General features: G+C 48.5%; 1 protein-coding gene across 3 annotated transcripts in view; it reads left to right on the top strand.

The window, feature by feature from the left end:
• The window catches only part of ICA1L (islet cell autoantigen 1 like), a 399,387-nt gene that overhangs the window by 318,040 nt on the left and 62,607 nt on the right, over positions 1-18,740 (top strand). For all 3 annotated transcript variants that reach the window (XM_078680242.1, XM_078680241.1, XM_078680240.1), the window contains one exon: positions 14,891-15,124. In XM_078680242.1, coding sequence (XP_078536368.1) covers positions 14,891-15,124 — 234 coding nt within the window. The remainder of the gene's footprint in view (positions 1-14,890; positions 15,125-18,740) is intronic.

The raw sequence follows: 18,740 nt of genomic DNA, 5'->3' as shown, positions 1-18,740 counted from the left end.
TTGCTCCTTACAATTGCAGACATAAAACTTCTTCCAGGTTGGGAAAAAAGTGGTTGGAGAGAAAGTGAACTAGCAAAGACTTAGATTTTCGCAAGAGCAAATCTACCCCAGCATATTTGCTCATGCTAAAATGCAGTTCACAAATATTTTATATGAGTACTATTTCTTGGCCTGCTTTTGTAAAGTCTTGAGAATTCACGAAAGTTGTATATCTGCACTTAATGCAAGGACATGGGTGCACTTTTGAGATTTTGGTTAAGTAATCAACCACCACCCAGTTAATGGCATAACCATTGGACTTCAGTAAATCAGTAATGAAATCCATGCTTAATGTATGCCATGGGGCTGGTGGGATAGGCATCGATTGTAGGAGGCCAGGGGGAGCGATATAAGAAGCTTTCATCTGTGTACATGTGGAACAAGTTTGGACGTAGTTTTTGTTGTCTATATTTAGCGTAGGCCACTATAAAACCCTTTGACATAATTCTAATGTTTTCTGAAATCCAGGATGACAAGCCAAAGGTGAATCATGAGTCCAAAACAAAACAGTATCTCGTAATGGTTGTTTGGGAATAAATAAACGGTCATCATGCTAAAGCAAACCTCCTTTGTTGCATGTGCCTGGAGGAATTGTCTCTTTCTTCTGTGCCTCTTGCACCTGTGATAAAAAATCATCAGAACTTACAAGAGCTATAATTTTATTACTTGGAATGATGGATTGGACTTGGTTGGAATGTACGTCTGACTCAGGAAAGACAAGCGGGATAAAGTGTCTGCCTTCCGTTGCTCTTTTCCAGGTCTATAAGTGATAACAAAATCGAACTCATTAAAAAACATTAACCAACGAAGTTGGTGTGGTGTGAGTGCTTTTACACTCTGAAAAAACTGCAGATTGCGGTGGTCTGAGTAAATGGTGATTGTATGCCGGGCTCCTAAAAGATAATGCTGCCACTCTTGAAAGGCAAGCTTAATGGCTAACCGCTCACGTTCTGCCACGGTGTAGTTCTTTTCCGTGGGCAGGAGCTTCTTTGAAAAGTATGCTACAGGATGCATATGACCGGAGTCAGGGTCTCTCTGGGACAAAATACTGCCTACTGCTATTTGGGAGGCATCTGCCTCGACAAAGAAAGGTTGACTAGGATCAGGGTGGTGTAAAACAGGTGCTTTAGTAAAGACCCTTTTTAGTAGTTGAAATGCCTCGTCTGCTCCTGGTGACCAGAGACACTTTACCCCGTTTTTTCACAGGTGAGTAATGGGAGCTACAAGAGTGGAGAATTGTGGAGTGAATCGCAGATAAAAGTTGGTAAATCCCCAAAATTTCTGAATATCCTTCACAGATTGTGGAACCTCCAACTGAACAATTGCCTGAACCTTGGATTGATCCATGGAGATGCCATCAGGAGAGATGACATAGCCTAAAAACTCAATTCTTGAGGTGTGAATAACACACTTCTTTAGTTTGGCAAAGAGGTGATGTTGGTGCAGGTGTTGTAAAACGGCATGAACATGCCCTACATGTTCCTCTGTGGAAGATGAGGATATCATCTATGTACACAATCACACAGATGTCTAATAATTCCTGCAACACATCGTTGATAAAAAAAAAAATTGAAGCGCTGCAGGAGCGTTGCACAGTCCAAAGGGCATAACCGTATATTCGTACAAGCCAAACTTAGTCCTGAATGCTGTTTTCCACCCATCCCCTTCCTTAACCCTGATCAAGTGGTATGCTCCCCTTACACGGACGTACTCCTACTGGTCTGGGGCCCACGCGCTACATGTCAGGTTAGACAGGTACATGATCTCTACTGAACTTCTCCCACTAGTCACGGATACCCAGTATATGGGCCGAACACACTCGGACCACAACCCACATACGCTAGCGATAGCTTGGGAGAACCCGCACCCACCTGTCCCCACATGGCGCCTGCAACCAGACCTTTTGCTAGATTCGTCCTTTCGTGAATCCCTACTCGCACAAACAGCCCAATACTTTGAACTTAATGCTAACACAGCGTCCTCCCCCCAGATTGAGTGGGACGCCTTGAAAGTAGTGACCCGGGTAATCTGCTTGGGTACACAGGGACACATCAAGAGACAACTGGAAACCGAACTGACGCGTATTTAGACGGAATTGCTAGCCCTTGAGACTGCAACAGGGGGGGATGCAGACGCCAGACTGACAGAGGCCAGAACGGACCATGATCGTCACTTGGAACGTTTGCGCACCATTAACTTTGCGGCACATTCTGCCCGCATGCATCGTCAGGGTGACAGACCTGGTAAATTGTTGACCTGGCTGATCGCACAGGAGGCCCGCTCGTCTCCCATCTCGGCAGTACAGGCGGAGGGAGGTGGCTTACTCTACACCCAACGTCAAATACATGAGGCGTTCACCAGCCACTACTCGGGACTGTATCGTTCCCGACTGCGCGCCTCGATGTCTGACATAACTGAATATCTCCTGCCAATACCTCTGCCCGCGTTGACTGCTGCGCAGCGGGATGACCTAGGAGCGTCCTTAGGCCCAGAGGAACTTCGAGACGCCATATTCCACCTTTCGAATGGCAAGTCTCCGGGGCCAGATGGCTTACCGGCCGAATTTTACAAGGCTGCTTCGGATATCCTTATTCCCCAGCTGGCGAAGATGTACACGGCAGCGACGGACGATTTTCATCTGCCCCCGACTCTTAACGAGGCCACCCTGGTGTCCCTGCTTAAACCTGGCAAGGACGGTGAGCTGATGGGATCCTATCGCCCTCTGGCTCTCCTAAACACGGACTATAAAATACTCGCCTCCTCGCTCGCTCGCAGACTGGCCCCTTTCGTGCCTACGCTGGTACATCGGGACCAGAACGGGTTTGTACCGACACGACATACCTCCCACAATATTCGTCGGCTCTTCCGACTTCAGGAATATGCTCCACGACAATGGCCGCGCGCTGGATGTCTGGTGCTAGATTTGGAAAAGGCGTTTGATTCCGTGGAATGGCCCTACCTCCGAGCGGTCATGGATAAATTCGGACTAGGCAACGATTTCCTGACCATGGTAGGCCTATTGTACCGAGAACCCACTGTTAGAGTCCGCACTGGTGCTCTCCTTTCTGACCCGATCCCTGTGCGGAGAGGCACCAGGCAGGGCTGCCCCCTGTCGCCCCTGCTTTTCTCATTAGCGGTGGAACCCCTAGCCGAAATTCTTAGATCACATGGGGAAGGATGGGGAATACCGATGGCAGACGGCCTACATGTGGTGTCGCTGTATGCCGACGACCTTCTCCTTTATGTGAAAGACCTCAGTGATGTCCCAGAGTCCCTTACTGACATCTTTGGCACTTTTGAGGCGTTGTCGGGCTTGAGAGTCAACTGGGCTAAATCAGGAGCTTACTCCTTTGATCCAAGCACCCCAGAAAGTGTGATAACCATTGGCGGTGTGACCCTGCAGTGGTATCCCACGACGTTCCGGTACCTGGGGATACATATCTACAGGGAACCCGCGGATATCCTAGACGGGAATCTGCTACAGGCGATTGCATCCATCCGCTCGCAGATTGGTTTCTGGAAAACGCTACGGCTGAATGTTCCCAGTCGTGTAGCCCTGATGAAAATGATCGTACTGCCGCGCCTTCTATACTATTTTGCTAATATTCCCACGTACGTCCCTAACCGGGTATTTCGGGACCTTGAGGCATTATTGCGGGACCTCCTCTGGAACAAGGGCCGCCCACGCATCGCAGTGGCGAAACTATACATGCCAACCGAAGCGGGAGGCCTAGCTGTCCCCCATCTAGAGCTGTACTATCTGGCAGCGCAAATGCAGTGGGTGTCGGGATGGCTGGGCGGGAGGGACTTGGGAGACACGGCCACGGATGTTGCAGTCTGGACTCAGTTACAGGTCCAGGTACTATTCCACCCTCTGACCAAGACACCACGTCCGTTGCAGCTGCATCTCGCAATAGCGCGCAGATGCTTCCTCCGCTGCCTGCGCCTAACGCGGGCGACAACGCCATATGCTCCGGTGCTCCCCTTACTGGGCACCCCGACTGCGACAGGGGCACTCACAGCCGCACAGCTTGATAGCTGGACCACGGCAGGAGTGGAAACGCTGGGGGACCTTTATACCGACGGCGCTCTCCTCCCCTTCGCCACCCTCGCTGACGACACATCTTTACCGTCTGGGCAGTTCCTATTACACGCGACCCTCACACGCACGCTGACCACGGCCTGGGGAAGACGTCACTGATGAATTACCCACCCATAACTTCCTACAATACCTACACGTCATGAGTAATGGCACACACATAATTCACTGGCTAGCACAAGCTCTCCTTCTCCATACGCACCCCGCCACAGCGCAATTGAGGGAAAAATGGGCAACTGACAGAGGACGGGACTGGACAGATAAGGAATAGGCAATGATTTTAGCGGGTCCGAATAATGTCCCCCGTAACCCCCGCTGTAAAATTATACAACTATACATACTACACCGCGCCTACCTGACTCCGGACAAGATTAACAGGTACTTCTCAGTCGGGGACACGGCCTGCAATCGCTGTTCCCAAACTGGAGCGGACCTTTTGCACATGCTCTGGCACTGTCCTACCCTTCAACAGTATTGGGACGGGGTGACCATGATGCTGACGCATTGTACAGACGAACGAGTACCGAAAACGTGGGAGGCCTGCTTGCTGGGGTTGTACAAGCGCACGCGCCTTAATAGAGTTCAGGCCCGGTACTGGGACCTTGGACTCATCACGGCAAAACGACTACTCACCAGGCGGTGGAAAGCCGATGCGCCTCCACACATCCGGCACTGGAGCCTTTCACTGGCAAACTGGGCCCGGGCGGAGAGCACAGCTCTGCGGCGCGAGGAAACAGCTGGCCTAAGAAAATTCCCAATTGCACAACACTGGGACACTATCCTCCAGTCCTTCCAGCAGAAATGTACAGAGCAAGGGATCACATTATGGACTATGGACCACCCCACCATCCCCGCGCAGCGTTGAACAACACGAGCTGTGCTCACTTCTAGGGAGCCTTCTCTGTGTGCCTATCCCCTTCCTCCCAGGTCCTGCTGAGAAACTGAGACATAACTACTGCTACACTACTTAAAACTCCCCTAGGGATCCTAGGACCCGATCACTGCACACTATGCGCGGGACTGTCTTGTATTGCTGATTACGCAGTCTTTCCCACACCAGTGCCCCCACGCACGCTACCACAGACAGGGGTCCTCCTGCCGCCCACGGGCGGAACAATAGCACCCGGAAGTGACTGCCCTCACAGATCTTATGCGCAGACGAAGCCCCCCCCTTCTGCTCACCCCGCTGACTTGCTATCTACATATAGAAGATACCTCCCCCCACCACATGGCTACCTCTAACACACTCCCCCTCTTCCTTCCACACATGCTTCCCTAGTTGCCGTTACAACAGTTTTTTGACCTTTTAGACCCCCAAACCCCTAGACCACAATCTTCCATGCTGCCTATCATACGCACCACGCCTTGGGGTCTGGGAGGCCACCTGTCAGGGCTAAAGCTTGACTACTCAGCTTCGACAATGGGTGCCTGGCAACGCCAACAAGCTGACCATGCTATCTACCCTCCAATTGCTGCCACACTTGCGGCACTGAGCAACAACATCTCTCCTTCATGCAATCTCGTGCCCTTCTAGGGAGCGAGATATCTTACTACCCTTTATGTGCCTCGCAAGTATTTTGGCGAGCCATGGCTAACGTACGGTCACTGATGTGCACTCCCAATACACTGAGTTCTTCTTCAAGTTCGATTGTAAGCATTAAAAAAAAAGAAAATGAAGACTTGCAGACTTAGTCGTTATCTCTCGCACGATATCCTTTTCTTTCTGAATGCACGCAGGATTACGAATTACAGAATCACACATTTCAACGCCGCCGGGCCTTCGGGTTGTCGGTCATATGGCTGTGTTATTTCTTTCTTTCCATGCAAGTACTGCTAATTTGAAGATGTGCGGCTGGCCCGGATGGGTTGTCAGCAGAACGCTGTGTACTGTATATTTCCAACAATAAAGGTCTTTTTCAAAAAAAAAAAAAAAAAAAGTGGTATGCTCCCCTTAGATCTAATTTAGTGAAGATGGTGGAATGGCGCACCTGATCAAGTAGGACTGGGATAAGGGGGAGTGGGTACCTGTTCTTAATTGTAACCTTATTAATCGCACTAAAGTCTATGCAGGCTCTTAGCTCACGTTTTTTCTTTGGTGCGAAAAAAAGAGGGGAACTCACGGGAGAGGTGGAATGACGTATGAATCCCTTCAATAAGAGATCATCTAAATATTCCCTTGGGTACAGCGTCTCCGGTTCAGATAGGGCGTATACACGGCTACAAGGTAAAGAGGCACCGGGTACCAGGTCTATCCTACAGTCATAGGACCAATGCTGTGGTAACTGAGTAGCCTGTTGTTCTTAAGGTACTTCTAGTGTATTTTATTGCAGATTTGGTACCTCTCAAATCTGCAATAAAATACAGTAGAAGTACCTTCTATTCTTAGGAGTCGAGGCCTGGTGACACTCTGTTGATTGTATGAACTGTCTCTTGACCCTTTCTTACTCAACACAGTGCTAATAGAATAGAAAGAATTAGCCCATTGTGAGAAGTTGGCCTGATGTGCAGTGTTCACTATTCTAGTGATCACTATATATCAGTCCAAACAACCCTTATTGATGATTGGTTGTAAGTCAACCTTATAGACCAGCTATCCTAGTAGCATGGATACGAGCAGTCTAAGGCTAAGACTCTAGAGGGCGTGTTAAGCCAGCTGTTTTACCATCACATTACCCCTTGAACACCCAGTGAAAGGACACCACACAAGTTGTTATGAAAATAAACAGTGTATTTATTTATAACAAGACTACCCTGGCTCTTTATGAGACAGGGAGCTAAGCACACAACAAAACTCTTACGAAAATACTTAAGTTAGCACAGTATACACAAATGCCTGAGGGGCACGAAAAACCATATACTCTAAAAGTGGAATGCGAAATTACTAGCAGGTAAGTACAGTACTAATAGGCTTTGGAATCGCTAGGACTTGACTATAGAATCGTTAGATTACTTCTAGGAGGCCCAGGGGACTCGGGTGCAGAGTGTGCACTCTCACGCGGGATGCGGGACAAAGTCTATGATAGCTAGTAAAGGTAAAGTTAGTGTTCACGGGCGAACCCGACCTGGTAGGGAGAAAACGAAAGTGGATCCTGACCCTTGGATAGTGAGGCTATGCTGGGGCACCGAAATGCCGAAGTTACCTAGCCCAGGGGCTGCAGCTGCATAGGTCTCAAAAGACGTCGGGAATCCTCGTAGACGAACCAGGAGCCTGGAAGAAGGATGCTGGCAGGCGACCAGTGAAGAGAGTTCGAGTTGATCCAAGCCTGGATCTTGAAGATGGATGACACCTGAAAGCAGAGGGGACCAAGTTCGTGACTACTAGCCAGTAGTCAGGTGGCACCAGGAGGGCACCGGATGGTAGTCACCTCGACTAGGTGAGTGGGCGACGCTGGGCTCTGCAGATCTCACGGACCAGGAGGCGTTGTCGGCGACCAGGATGGAGGGGCGAGCTGTCCCACGATGGATGAAGCTGTCGGCGTCGAAGAACCCAGGATTGGGCAACAAAGCCTTGGCTAATTCAAGCCCACGCGGTGGACTCAAAATGGCGTCTTGAGTGGACCAGGAGGGTCCGGGGTGCTCCTCTTCTGGAAGGGAGCAAGAACCAGTCTGGAGCAACCAGACCAGCAGCAGTGATGTCGTCGGGCGTCGTTCAGGAGGCCACAAGCCAGCGGGCTAGTAGCCAAACAACGCGGTGAATAGCAAAAAGCAGAAGGGCCCCACGCCGATCGTGGAGATGCTGGGGGGCTGATCTTCGGTGCTGGAGCTGCTCAGGGTCGGGGCTTCTCGGACCCCAAAGCACTCGCCAGTAGATTACCCGGCGGGCTTGCTGTGCAGAAGTCGTGCAGTCTTGACAATAGTCGGTCCCTTGAGGTCTCGTCGCACTCACGGTTCTCAGCTTGGCTGTAGAGGTGAGTAGAGGTCGGAGGTGCCAGGGAAGCCGGGTCTTGTCGAGCTGGGCAGTCGGATCCCGGAGGAAGGACTTGCAGCAGACCGCAGTGTTCTTGAGGTGGTGCCTGCGGATGCAGGGTGACTACTCCTTAGCCACAAGGGAGAATCTTGAAGAAGAAATCTTGATGTCCTTTCGTAGAAAGTCGTGTCTTGATTCCAAAGATGATCTAATTTGGAAGGGGGCCTGCTCCTACCTTTATCTGGGAAAAGGGGGCTGGCACGCGACTAAGTCCTGCCCTATGGGTGGGACCAGGAGGGGGGTGGTTACACCCCTCTCCTTTGGCGGGCTTTCCCCAGGCCAGGGGCTGGAGTGCCCCTGGAACTGGTTTCAGCCGGCCTATGCACAGTGAGCACCGGGGTGCCACTTGCAGTCACCTTCCTCTGTAGCCCTGCCTACTTGGAATACACAAAACCCTGTCTGGGACGGTGCTGGCACCGCCCCTGGCAGGAAACCCTTTGTCCTTGCCTCCTGCTCTGGGAGGACTCCCAGCAGCAGGAGGGCAGACTTGTGTCTCGGTGGCAGCATCCATTTTGTGGAGCTGAGGCTATGTCTGACTTTAACCGGGGTTACAGGTTACATACATGTCGTGTCCCTCTAGAAGGGTGGAATGCTAACCCCGTCGCCAGAATTGGCGAGGGGTTAGTATTCCAATTCGTATGACACCTTACTCGACATGTTTTGATAAAGCGATACCAGAGTTGGCATATAACCGCGAGGATTATAATGCACTTAAGAGTATATGGTATGCGATATCATGGAAACGGCTAAGGGATGGATCCCGAAAGCCGCAGACAGGCTCAGCTCATGCCAGAGCACCATCTCACACGATTCCAAGCACTCTGCCTTCAGGATTGTTAAGGCCTGCCATAGGAGTGACTGATAGGAGATCTGTGTGTCCATTTTTAGGGTTAGATATAGGTATACTATATCTAAAGCAAAGGGTGATTACACCACCTTGCCCCAGCTGTCGTGCAGCCAGTTGTGTCAGTTTAGTTAGTCAGCCCAGGGGTGGCACAATACATGCTTCAGCCCCTGGGAGACTTCTGGGTGCACCTCAGCCCTGGGTACAGGGACTTAGAGAGGGCCCAGTGCCAATTCAGTACCTGAGTACAATTTGGATAGAGAGAACAGCTAGGCTGTGGGTCTGATTAGCAGGCCCACAGCCAGGGAAAGTCGTAAACCAGTGCAGCAAAAAGCAAACATCTGGGTGATCATAGGATTGCAGACCCTACTCTCCTACACCCATTATCAACATATAGATCTTATTACACATATTCTGCAATTATACATGAGGCTTACCTTTGATAGTCATACTGCTAACTAAAATATCACAGAATGCGTTGATTCTTTTCACGCAGTTATGAATTCTAAACGGGAACACACTTAGCAGGGTCTAACAATAAGGACAAAAGGGTTAACAGGCTTCTACCTTTTACCCTGACAAACGGGCTTCCAAAGTCATAAAAAAAATAAAGTACACTTAGCTGACGGGACATTATTCAAGTCCTGTGGAATGTTCTTGCAAGATCTGTCCGTTCGTTTTGAGCCGGCTCTTATCTTGCTTGAAGGACTCAGAAACAGGAATCCGACTTGGAATGCGAAGGATCCAACTGCTGCACACAAGAGGGAGAACAGGAACAGAACACAAAGCCAAGCGTCGTTGGTAAAAGTGTGTAGCTATTTATAGGGACAGCAAGGCGTCGTCATGCCGCTGTACACAGTACACGAAGGCTCATTTTGCACACCGAACAGCCAGCATCGGAAGCTTAATCTCACGCGCAAGGAAAGGCAGCTTGGAGCAATGCTTCAAAGACAACAGTCTAAAACTAAATTCATACAAAAACAGAACTTGGTAGTAAACTTGGTTCCCCAAGTGACACAACACTAAGCATTGGCAACCACAAGAATGGTGACTAGAGGCTCCAAATGAAATAACACCAAGCATTGATACATGTAAAAACAACAAGGCTACAATATGACTACAGGGCATTTACAGGGGAACGTATGGAGACCTGATTAAGGGTAGTACCATATGAGTGACGGCAAATCAGGCAGCCTACGTTAGTGGTGGGGCGATTCCTGACAGTATTCTGCGTAAGCATTGTATCACCTTCCCCCAGTAAGGTGCCAGCTACGGGCAGTTCCATATTATGTGCAGAAAGTGAGTGTCTGTATGTCTACATTTTGGGCAGTGAGTGGATCTGTCCAGGTATATTTTATGGAGCACCTGTGGGATCAGATAGGTTTGGTGTACAATGTTATATTGTGTAGGTTTGAATCTAGCGTTGGAGCTAATTTGTTTGACCCCCTTGTGCACCTTCTTCCATTCTGCCCTGTTAGGTGTTCATTTGGTATAGCGTCCCATTTAGTGTGAATTGGGAGGGGAGGGGAACGGTGGGAAGATCCTCTCTAAGCGCTTTGCAAATATGTGAGACCAATCAACGTCCTCCCGCTAGGGTGGTTATTGCCTGTAGGGTTGCCATGGTGCACTGCTCTTGCTGGAATGTCGGCCACAGCCTGTGGGCCACCGCAGAGATTTTTTGTATATTGCAGGTATTGCCCTCTGCCCAGCTCAAACTTGTTTTCCGCTTCCACCCTTGTTAGGAATCGTTAGGCGGCATATGGATCTCCCATCGTGAGGCAACCCCCCTCTGTCCATTTAGTGATTGACATAGTTTATCCTCCTTTTGGAGGGCTGTACAACCCATAGTGGGGCATCAGGGGCATAAGATTCTCTTTTCACACCTTTTTTTATTGCAGCTTCCCAGGTTGCTGCCACATGCTGAATAATGTATGGGATTTGTTCAGGCACTCCAGACCCCATCATGATGAGTTCCAGGAGCGAGACCCCTTGGTGCATGCCCGCTAATAACCGTTTCTACCAATTATCTAGTGCACTGCATGCTGGAGCTGTGCCGCCATGTTATATAATTCCCGGCGGGGCACCCTCAAGCCCTCCCTGTTCCTATTTCCTCTGCAAGATGTCCAATTTTATCCGTGTCCTTTTCGATCCCCACAGTAGGTCTACCATTTGGCGCTCCAAATGTTGGAAGTACCTGTGTGGGATTCGGTAGAGTGAATTTTGTATGACATGCAGGCAGCGTGGTAAGATCACCATTTTCGTCAGTGCCACTTTATCCATCAGTGACAGCGGGAGTTCCTTCCAGGAGGCTATCAATTTTTGGAGCTTTTCACGCATCTCCCCATATTACTCTCCAAATAGGCTGCTTGTGTGTGCACCAGTTTAATCCCCAGATATTGCACCTCATCTCTGACCCAATGCATTCCCACCTGGGGTAATTTGTTCTCTCCATTTCCAGCCAGGCCTCCCATGGGGAGAAGATTAGATTTCCATGGATTGAGGCGTAGTCCCGACACCTCCCCGAATCTTGTCAGCTCCTTAATAAGCACAGGTACTGCTTCTTCAGGATGCAGGAGGTATACGAGCGTGTCATCGGCGTACATAGACACCACATGGTTAGTGCCAGTCAGCTGGATAGCCCACCCCTCCATCCCATTTCTGAGGGTAATAACCAAGGGCTCCATTGCGATGGCGAATAGGAGTGGGGACAGGTTCCCTCCCTTGTTTGATAAATATTTAAAGTTTTTAAAAAAACAAGCTCTGGGGGATGAGGTCCTCTGGGCCAAAATCGGTGGAGGTGGGGTGAGGCGGTGTGTCCCTCCTACCCCATTAAATAAAAGACTGGTCCTGGGGGATGGGTTCCCCAGGGCCCAAGTCGGCCCAGGGAAGGAGGGCTAGGCAGGCCTCCTTTTTAAAAACGATTAAAAAAAATTAAAAAACCCTGGCAGGCCGCCGGAGGCTATGCTCCCTTTACCACCACACTGCAAACGCAGTGGTGGTTGGGGAATGAAGTCCCCTTGAATGCTGATGATCTTTGGGGGCCAACAAGCCCTCCTGTTACCTCCAATAAGTCCTAGACAGCTAGTTTGCTGAAAGTACTTGGAGGTCACACCTCTGCAAACATGCCTCCTGGCGCGCTTCTGGTTGGGTAATGAATTCCACTTTACTCCTTAGGGCCTCAGTACTAAAGTGGACTTCTTCCCCCAACCAGTAGTGTGCCAGGAGGCAAGTTTGCAAAGTGGTGGAGCAAGAGGTTATTTCCTCTGATGACCCCTCAGCCAACCAGCTGTGTGAGTATTATTGGAGGTAACAGGAAGGGAATTTGGACTCCAGTGGGCCTCTTGGACGGTATCATTGGATGGGCAGTCACCTCTGCACTCACAAATGATATTTTGGCAGATCCTGCCACTGGCCGTCTTAATAGCCTTCACCAAATGGTACTACTGATGCAAATGCTATACTACTTTTCCAACCAACCCATATACCTTCCTAAACCATTTTATCGCTCCCTTGAACACACAACCGGTTATTTTATATGGCATGTACGGGTGGCACTAGCTATCCTCTACCTCCCCACTGACCAGGGCGGCTTGGGCGTTCCAAATTTTGAGCTATACTATCTGTCCTCCCTGCTCCAATGGGTGGGCCTTTGGCAAGCAGTCCGCCAGCTAGATGACACTCATTCCACCCGACCTCCAAGATGCCACTATATAGCAAGCTCATATCACGAGTGGCAGGTTGCGGCTTCCGCAGAATCCTATGCCTCACTAGGCAGGGAACTCCCTATGCACTGGCACTGCCTCTCCTTGGGACACCCTGGGGCACAGTGGTGATTACTCGGCACAAACTGGGTCCCTGGCATGATGCAGGACACCATACCTTGGAGGACCTGTACAGAGATGGCACAATCCTCTCTGTGGAGGAACTATTAGGTGTGATTGGGGATGTGCTGGGATAACATGCAGCAGGAACCCTGTCATGCACCTCATAGTCCAATACCTACATGTGATGAAGGAGGTCACCACCTAACGAAATGGCTAGCTTGACTCCCTGCGAGCACATGCCGCCACACTGCTAACTAAACTGCGGCAATATTTTGACAATGACCTGGGCCGACCCTGTACTGATAAAGAGTGGCAAAACATTCGGGCATATCCCGCAGTGTAATGCCAGTTTTCGGCTAATCCAACACTATGTAGTACATAGAGCCTACCTCACACCTCATAAAATGAACCTTCATTTCAACAGAACGGACACAGACTGCCCCCTCTGCCACACAACTGATGCCAACTTCCTACACATGTTCTAGAGTTGTACATCCATCTCAGAATACTGGCAGGGTAATCTACCCTTCAATGTTGAACGGGATATCAAACACTACGTACATGGGAGGTTGCATGCTGGACTTGTTAAAACGCACCAAAAAAAACAAAGCAGTAGCACGCTTCATGGACCTTGCCCGTCTCCTTGCCAAATGCCAAATCACTCACAGGTGAAGGGTGCCCCAACCCCTTGCCCTTTCTACACCGCAAAGATGCCAAGGGACTATGAAGTACCCATTGGCGACGGGCTGGGATGCACTCATGGGGGCGCTGCACAACTTACAGAGTGCCACTGACTGCCCCCACACTTCATGATGATGTTCGTCTCTGGCTGATGCCAGGACTGGCCTGGCAGTTCTAGGTCAAGCAGGAACACACAATACACACCTTCGTCCCTCCCAATGAATTTACCAGAGCATTGGTAATGCACTGTTGATCCTACCCCAAAGTGGAGGTGCGAGCTAGTTGTGACAAAGTTGTTACAAAAACGTTTCTCTTTTGGCAGATGAATAGTCACTCTATTCCTCCCCTTAGGTTTAGCTACGCCAAATGCACTGTCAATATAGCTTGTAACTGTACCTGTAAAAAACCCACTCTGGCATTTTAACAGCGGTATACACACTATGCTATATTTATATCAACATAATCTCTCTGACAGGTAATGATGCAAAGATGAGTGTTATGATAAATGTTATGAAATCTACTTGTAAAATGCACAATAGAAAGAGTTTAAAAAAATGACATTTCTAAACCCTCAGAAAGCAGTAAACAGTAGAGTGATTACTACAGGCATTATCATTTGGGCAACATACAATATTCACACTCACTCTTCTAGCCATAGTGGCTCATATGCATTCCAGAGAGGTAACAAACCTTCTCCTGCACCATCGGAAAAGGTACTTCTGTTCTTCTTGGTGATTTAAACCAAGGAATGCTGTACACCTACTCTGGCCTGCCAGCTCAACAAACGAGTGGGCAGCTACATTGTCCAAACAAATATAAGATCAGTTCTCCTACTCCTCATTGCTCACTCATATTGGTTACAAAACACCTTCATCGATGACATGGAAGGATTCTGGCATCATTTTCCTTTTTACGGTTCATAGGGCTGTCCTCAAAGAGAAATAATACTGGAGAAGGGTACCTACTCTCTCACTACTAACCTAACAACTGTGTGAGGAACTGTCAGAATGTAATGGAAAATATGTGCCATTTCTTTACAGAGAGCTAGGAACTGGAGCAAATGCTGCAGTCGTGTGGTGCTGTGCAACAAGCCAGTGAGTAGATGTATGTGCACCCAGGTGGAAAGGGTTTGAATAGGAGCTTGGGAATGCCCACAAATGTACAAGGTTGTAGGCATTCCCAAACCTACAAGGCCAATACCGTCTTGTTACAACAAAGTTGGCTGACACACCTGAAGTGGCTAGGATAGTGCAGGACTGACAATAGGCAGGAAGAGATGGGCAGACAGTCCTGGCTTTGCAAAATACTTTGATTGGCATCATGTTCTTTAAGCAATGGTATCCCTGGCTACACAGTAAGGTTGATCTGGTGCATCCTTGGTTGTTAGTTTTTTGCAGACTTAGTGCTCTTTTCTGATGGCTTCTCTCGCCCCACAGCCCAAAAGGACCTGCTATTGGAGACCCTCGAAGGAGACGACTTTGAGAAAGAGTTCTCTTTTCTGAATGTCCTAACTCCAAATCCAGCTGGAAGTGGAGACAGCGAATACCAGAAAATGTTTGACAGTCTTGCTGCCAGCCCATCATCAGAAGACCCTGGAGTAGCTGCTTCATCAGGCTTTCTACCGTCCCACCTTCTTGATCTGCGACTGTCCAATGCCAGCAGCTTCAGCAGTAAGTATACAAAGAGTTATGGAAAAATATCTGCATTTTGGGGGTGAAGAGCAGAGTGGGAGGCTGGGCGAGGATTCTCAGATCTTTAAGCTGAAGTATTTGGCCTTAACTAAGTTGTATACATGCAATGTTCATTTTCGCTTTCATTTGGTGATTGCGTTGGTTGAAAGAAAGATGCTTAATCACTGTCTAAACCTGAATGCAAGCCATTGAAAATGAGTGGCTTTTTTTGCATCATGTGAATATTACAATAAAATTGTGTTCATAGCGATATTATAGCAAAAATATAAATACTATTTCTTAACAATACGACCATACGAGGCACCTTTTCAAATACTTTTGCAATGATTTTCTTATTAGCTAGAAATTTGACCATTTATATTCAGGATGGAATCACATGCATAGGCTTGTTTTTTAAAAGCTATAGCATGTTCTCTTCTGGGAGAAGGTTTTATGTTTTCTTTATTTTTTCCTGGATATTGTTACAAACAAAAATATAGACACTTTCTCCTCTCACTTTCTCCATTTGATTCAGTGTGCTCTTACCTCATATCCTCATAATGTATGTAGATGACAGTATGATATACCACATCCTACAATCATTGAACTACATCATTTTCTATAGTATTTTGGACTCCTTGGATTCCCTGGCAGTGTCGTGTTCTGCTGGTTTGCAGTAAATTACAAACTGTCTCAAGCCATATGGAGCAGTTCAGCCTTTCCCTCTCATCTCTTTCTGTACTCATTCCGTTAACAGCTGTCAATACCTTTAATGTATCATTGTCTTGCTGCAAAGCTCTGGCATTACTGGAAATGAGGTAGTGGCCTATCTAAAGACTACTGAATACCTGGTAAGAGATGCCATGGAAAAGGGCTGCTGCACACTTCTGACTGTGCTTGCGAGGAGCACTAATTGTACAGGAGTAGACCAGTGGCTTTCCCATTTTGAAACAATTTATGGGTCTAATGTTACTGTGGTTGCTCCCGCTAGCGTAGAAGCTGATACAGTTTTTAGGTCTCGCCTTGGCAGCGCATGCGCTGCATGCGCTGTCTCAGCAAGACATAAAGTAATTAGCATGTTGGCTGAAATTTCATGTTATTAGTTTTCCTTCTTGCTACTGGATTAGTTGTGGTAGTGTTTTTGTAATGTCCTTTTTCATTGGCTGTTGGTGTTTTTCTAACTTCCGTGTAGTCCTGATACAGCGGCGCCTGACTACAGTGTTCTTTCACTTTGCTTGCACTTCTTTGTTATCTGGTTAGCACGCTATAGCCTGCCTTTGTAATTCGAGACCCTTTGCGGGCCGCTCCAACCTTCGCATTCCTTAGATGCTTTGTCCCGTGCACGCTGGCACAGGGACATTGAAAAACTGCCTCTGCCGTTGCCGGCCCGAGTTGAGCACACTTTTGAATTACCCATGTAACCCTGTGTGGGTTTCTGCACTCAGTCTCGCCGTCGGGACTGCTACTGCCTGCTGGCGCAAGAAAGGTACTTTTCAGATTGCCCTCAAGATCACCGCCGCGGGCCCGAGTAGATCAGCTGAATAAAGTTGCCCCAAGATCATCGCTGCGGGCCCCGAGTCAGCAACAAGAGTGTTATTGCCAACAAGGAAGTGTGCTGTAATCCGACGTCACCTGGCAGCCGGGACTCTGCAAGGGCGCGTCACCAGTAGCAAAGGAGTCGCCCAGCTGGACGCCGGCAGCCCACCGGGAAGCGAGGCCGTGCTGAAACACTGAAAGGACTGCCTCCCGCCACCCCCGCGCATCGCGGATCAAGTGCCCGGAGAACGAAGGAGCTCCTCGCCGGTGTCTGTTTTGCCCCCACTCCAGGTAAAGGTTAGTGTTGTACGCTAAGCCGCTGTGTGCAGTACTGCCTTGGGTGGGGTGTGGGTGGACAGTAAGGTCGAGATCGGGCCTGCCGAGGACTGCCTTAATTTAACAAAACAAAAGACACCACTTGTGAGCATGTGATGTTCTCTCACACCTCCGAGCAAGCGCCAGTGCTTCGCACATGGGAACATCAGCTGTACCTCTCACATGAAAACATGAGGCGACTTCTTACACCTCATCTTAAGCCGACGCCTCACACCTGAGAACATGGGGTACTTGCACTGCTCTTGCAGAGCATAAGCCATTGAGTCACACTTAAGAACATCAGCTTGCGCCTCACACCTGAAAACATGAGGTGACGTCTCAAACCTCAGCCCTTTAGGTGTCCGCCCAAATCTTGGAATGAGCCTTTGCCTCACACCTGAGAACAGGTGAGCCACCCACCTCAGCACGAGCCGCCACCTCACCCCATAGAACACAAGTTGACACCTCAGTCCTTAGAGCAAGATTTTAAGCCATGCCCTTAATTACATTGGCCACGCCCCTTTGAGAGACACCCCCCCACCCCAGTTTTTTCATCCCACTTAAAGCCCTGGTTACACACCTAAAACACAAGTCGCCGACTGATATAAAATAAGCATTTGCAATGCAATGGGTCTCGTATTTGCGAGAGTTTAAGCTATTGGCATTGTAAATGGCAATGCCTTTTAATTATGTTTTAAAAACCAACACGTAAATAATTGTCATTTACAATGCCAACAGCTCAAACTCTCGCAAATGCGAGACCTATTGCATTGCGAATGCTTGTTTCTCCTGTGGTCTTTAAGGAGGATGATGTAGACAGGGCGATAATACAGATGTCTTGCATTAAAGCTCCTTTCCCTGATGCCGTCCCTGCTGATCTGTATAAATGCAATCCAAAATTTTGGACCAAAATACTAACTAATGTTTTTAATGTCCCAAGTTCCCAGGGTTTCCCTATATCATGGTCGTTATCCACGATCATCCCAGTTTTTAAAAAGGGCCAGATAGGGGATCCCACGGTGTTATAGACCGATATCTCCAATTGATTCTGCTGTGAAAATCCTAGGTGAGTGATCCTAGCAAAAGTCACAGACTGGGTGAACGAAAATGAGGTTTTATCAAACCTACAATATGGTTTTAGACAAGGTAGGAGTACTATGGATCAGTGCCTTAACTTACATTTATTACCAGGTAAACATACCATAGCTAAAGAAGAAACTTTACAGTTGGCCTTGGCTTTTGATCTGGTTAACAGATCAAAGTTGTGGTCCATTCTGCTGGATATGGGCATTGACCCAAGTTTAGTCTATTTCCTGGCGGATATAAACAGGGATCTCTCAGCTACAGTTAGGGTTACCCAGGATGGGAAATGCACAATGCACTTTAAATCTGGTAGAGGTGTTCGTCAAGGATGCATTTTGGCACCACTACTTTTTACACTTTAAATTAATAATTCAGAAAAGTTTTTAGATTTGGCAAGTTTGGACATCCCGCGAGTAGGACAAAGGGGTATTCATGTTCTCCTATACGCGGATGACGCTGTGTTATTAGCCCGTACAGCCACAGGCAATCAAAGGCTGTTGGATGCCTTTGTGGCCTTGATGATGTCCTTGGACTTAATAGTGAACATAGCAAAATCCCACGTTATGTTTATGGGTCGAAGAAACAGAAAAGTAAAATCCTTTTATTGCAATGGAGCTGAGGTGTCTAGGGTGTCCTCTTTTACCTATCTGGGGGTTCTATTTGATGAGAGAGGTTCCTGGGT

The sequence above is a fragment of the Lissotriton helveticus genome, chromosome 3_1 (assembly GCF_964261635.1).
Source record: "Lissotriton helveticus chromosome 3_1, aLisHel1.1, whole genome shotgun sequence".
Taxonomy (NCBI): domain Eukaryota; kingdom Metazoa; phylum Chordata; class Amphibia; order Caudata; family Salamandridae; genus Lissotriton; species Lissotriton helveticus.
This window is presented reverse-complemented; position numbering and strand designations above follow the sequence as displayed.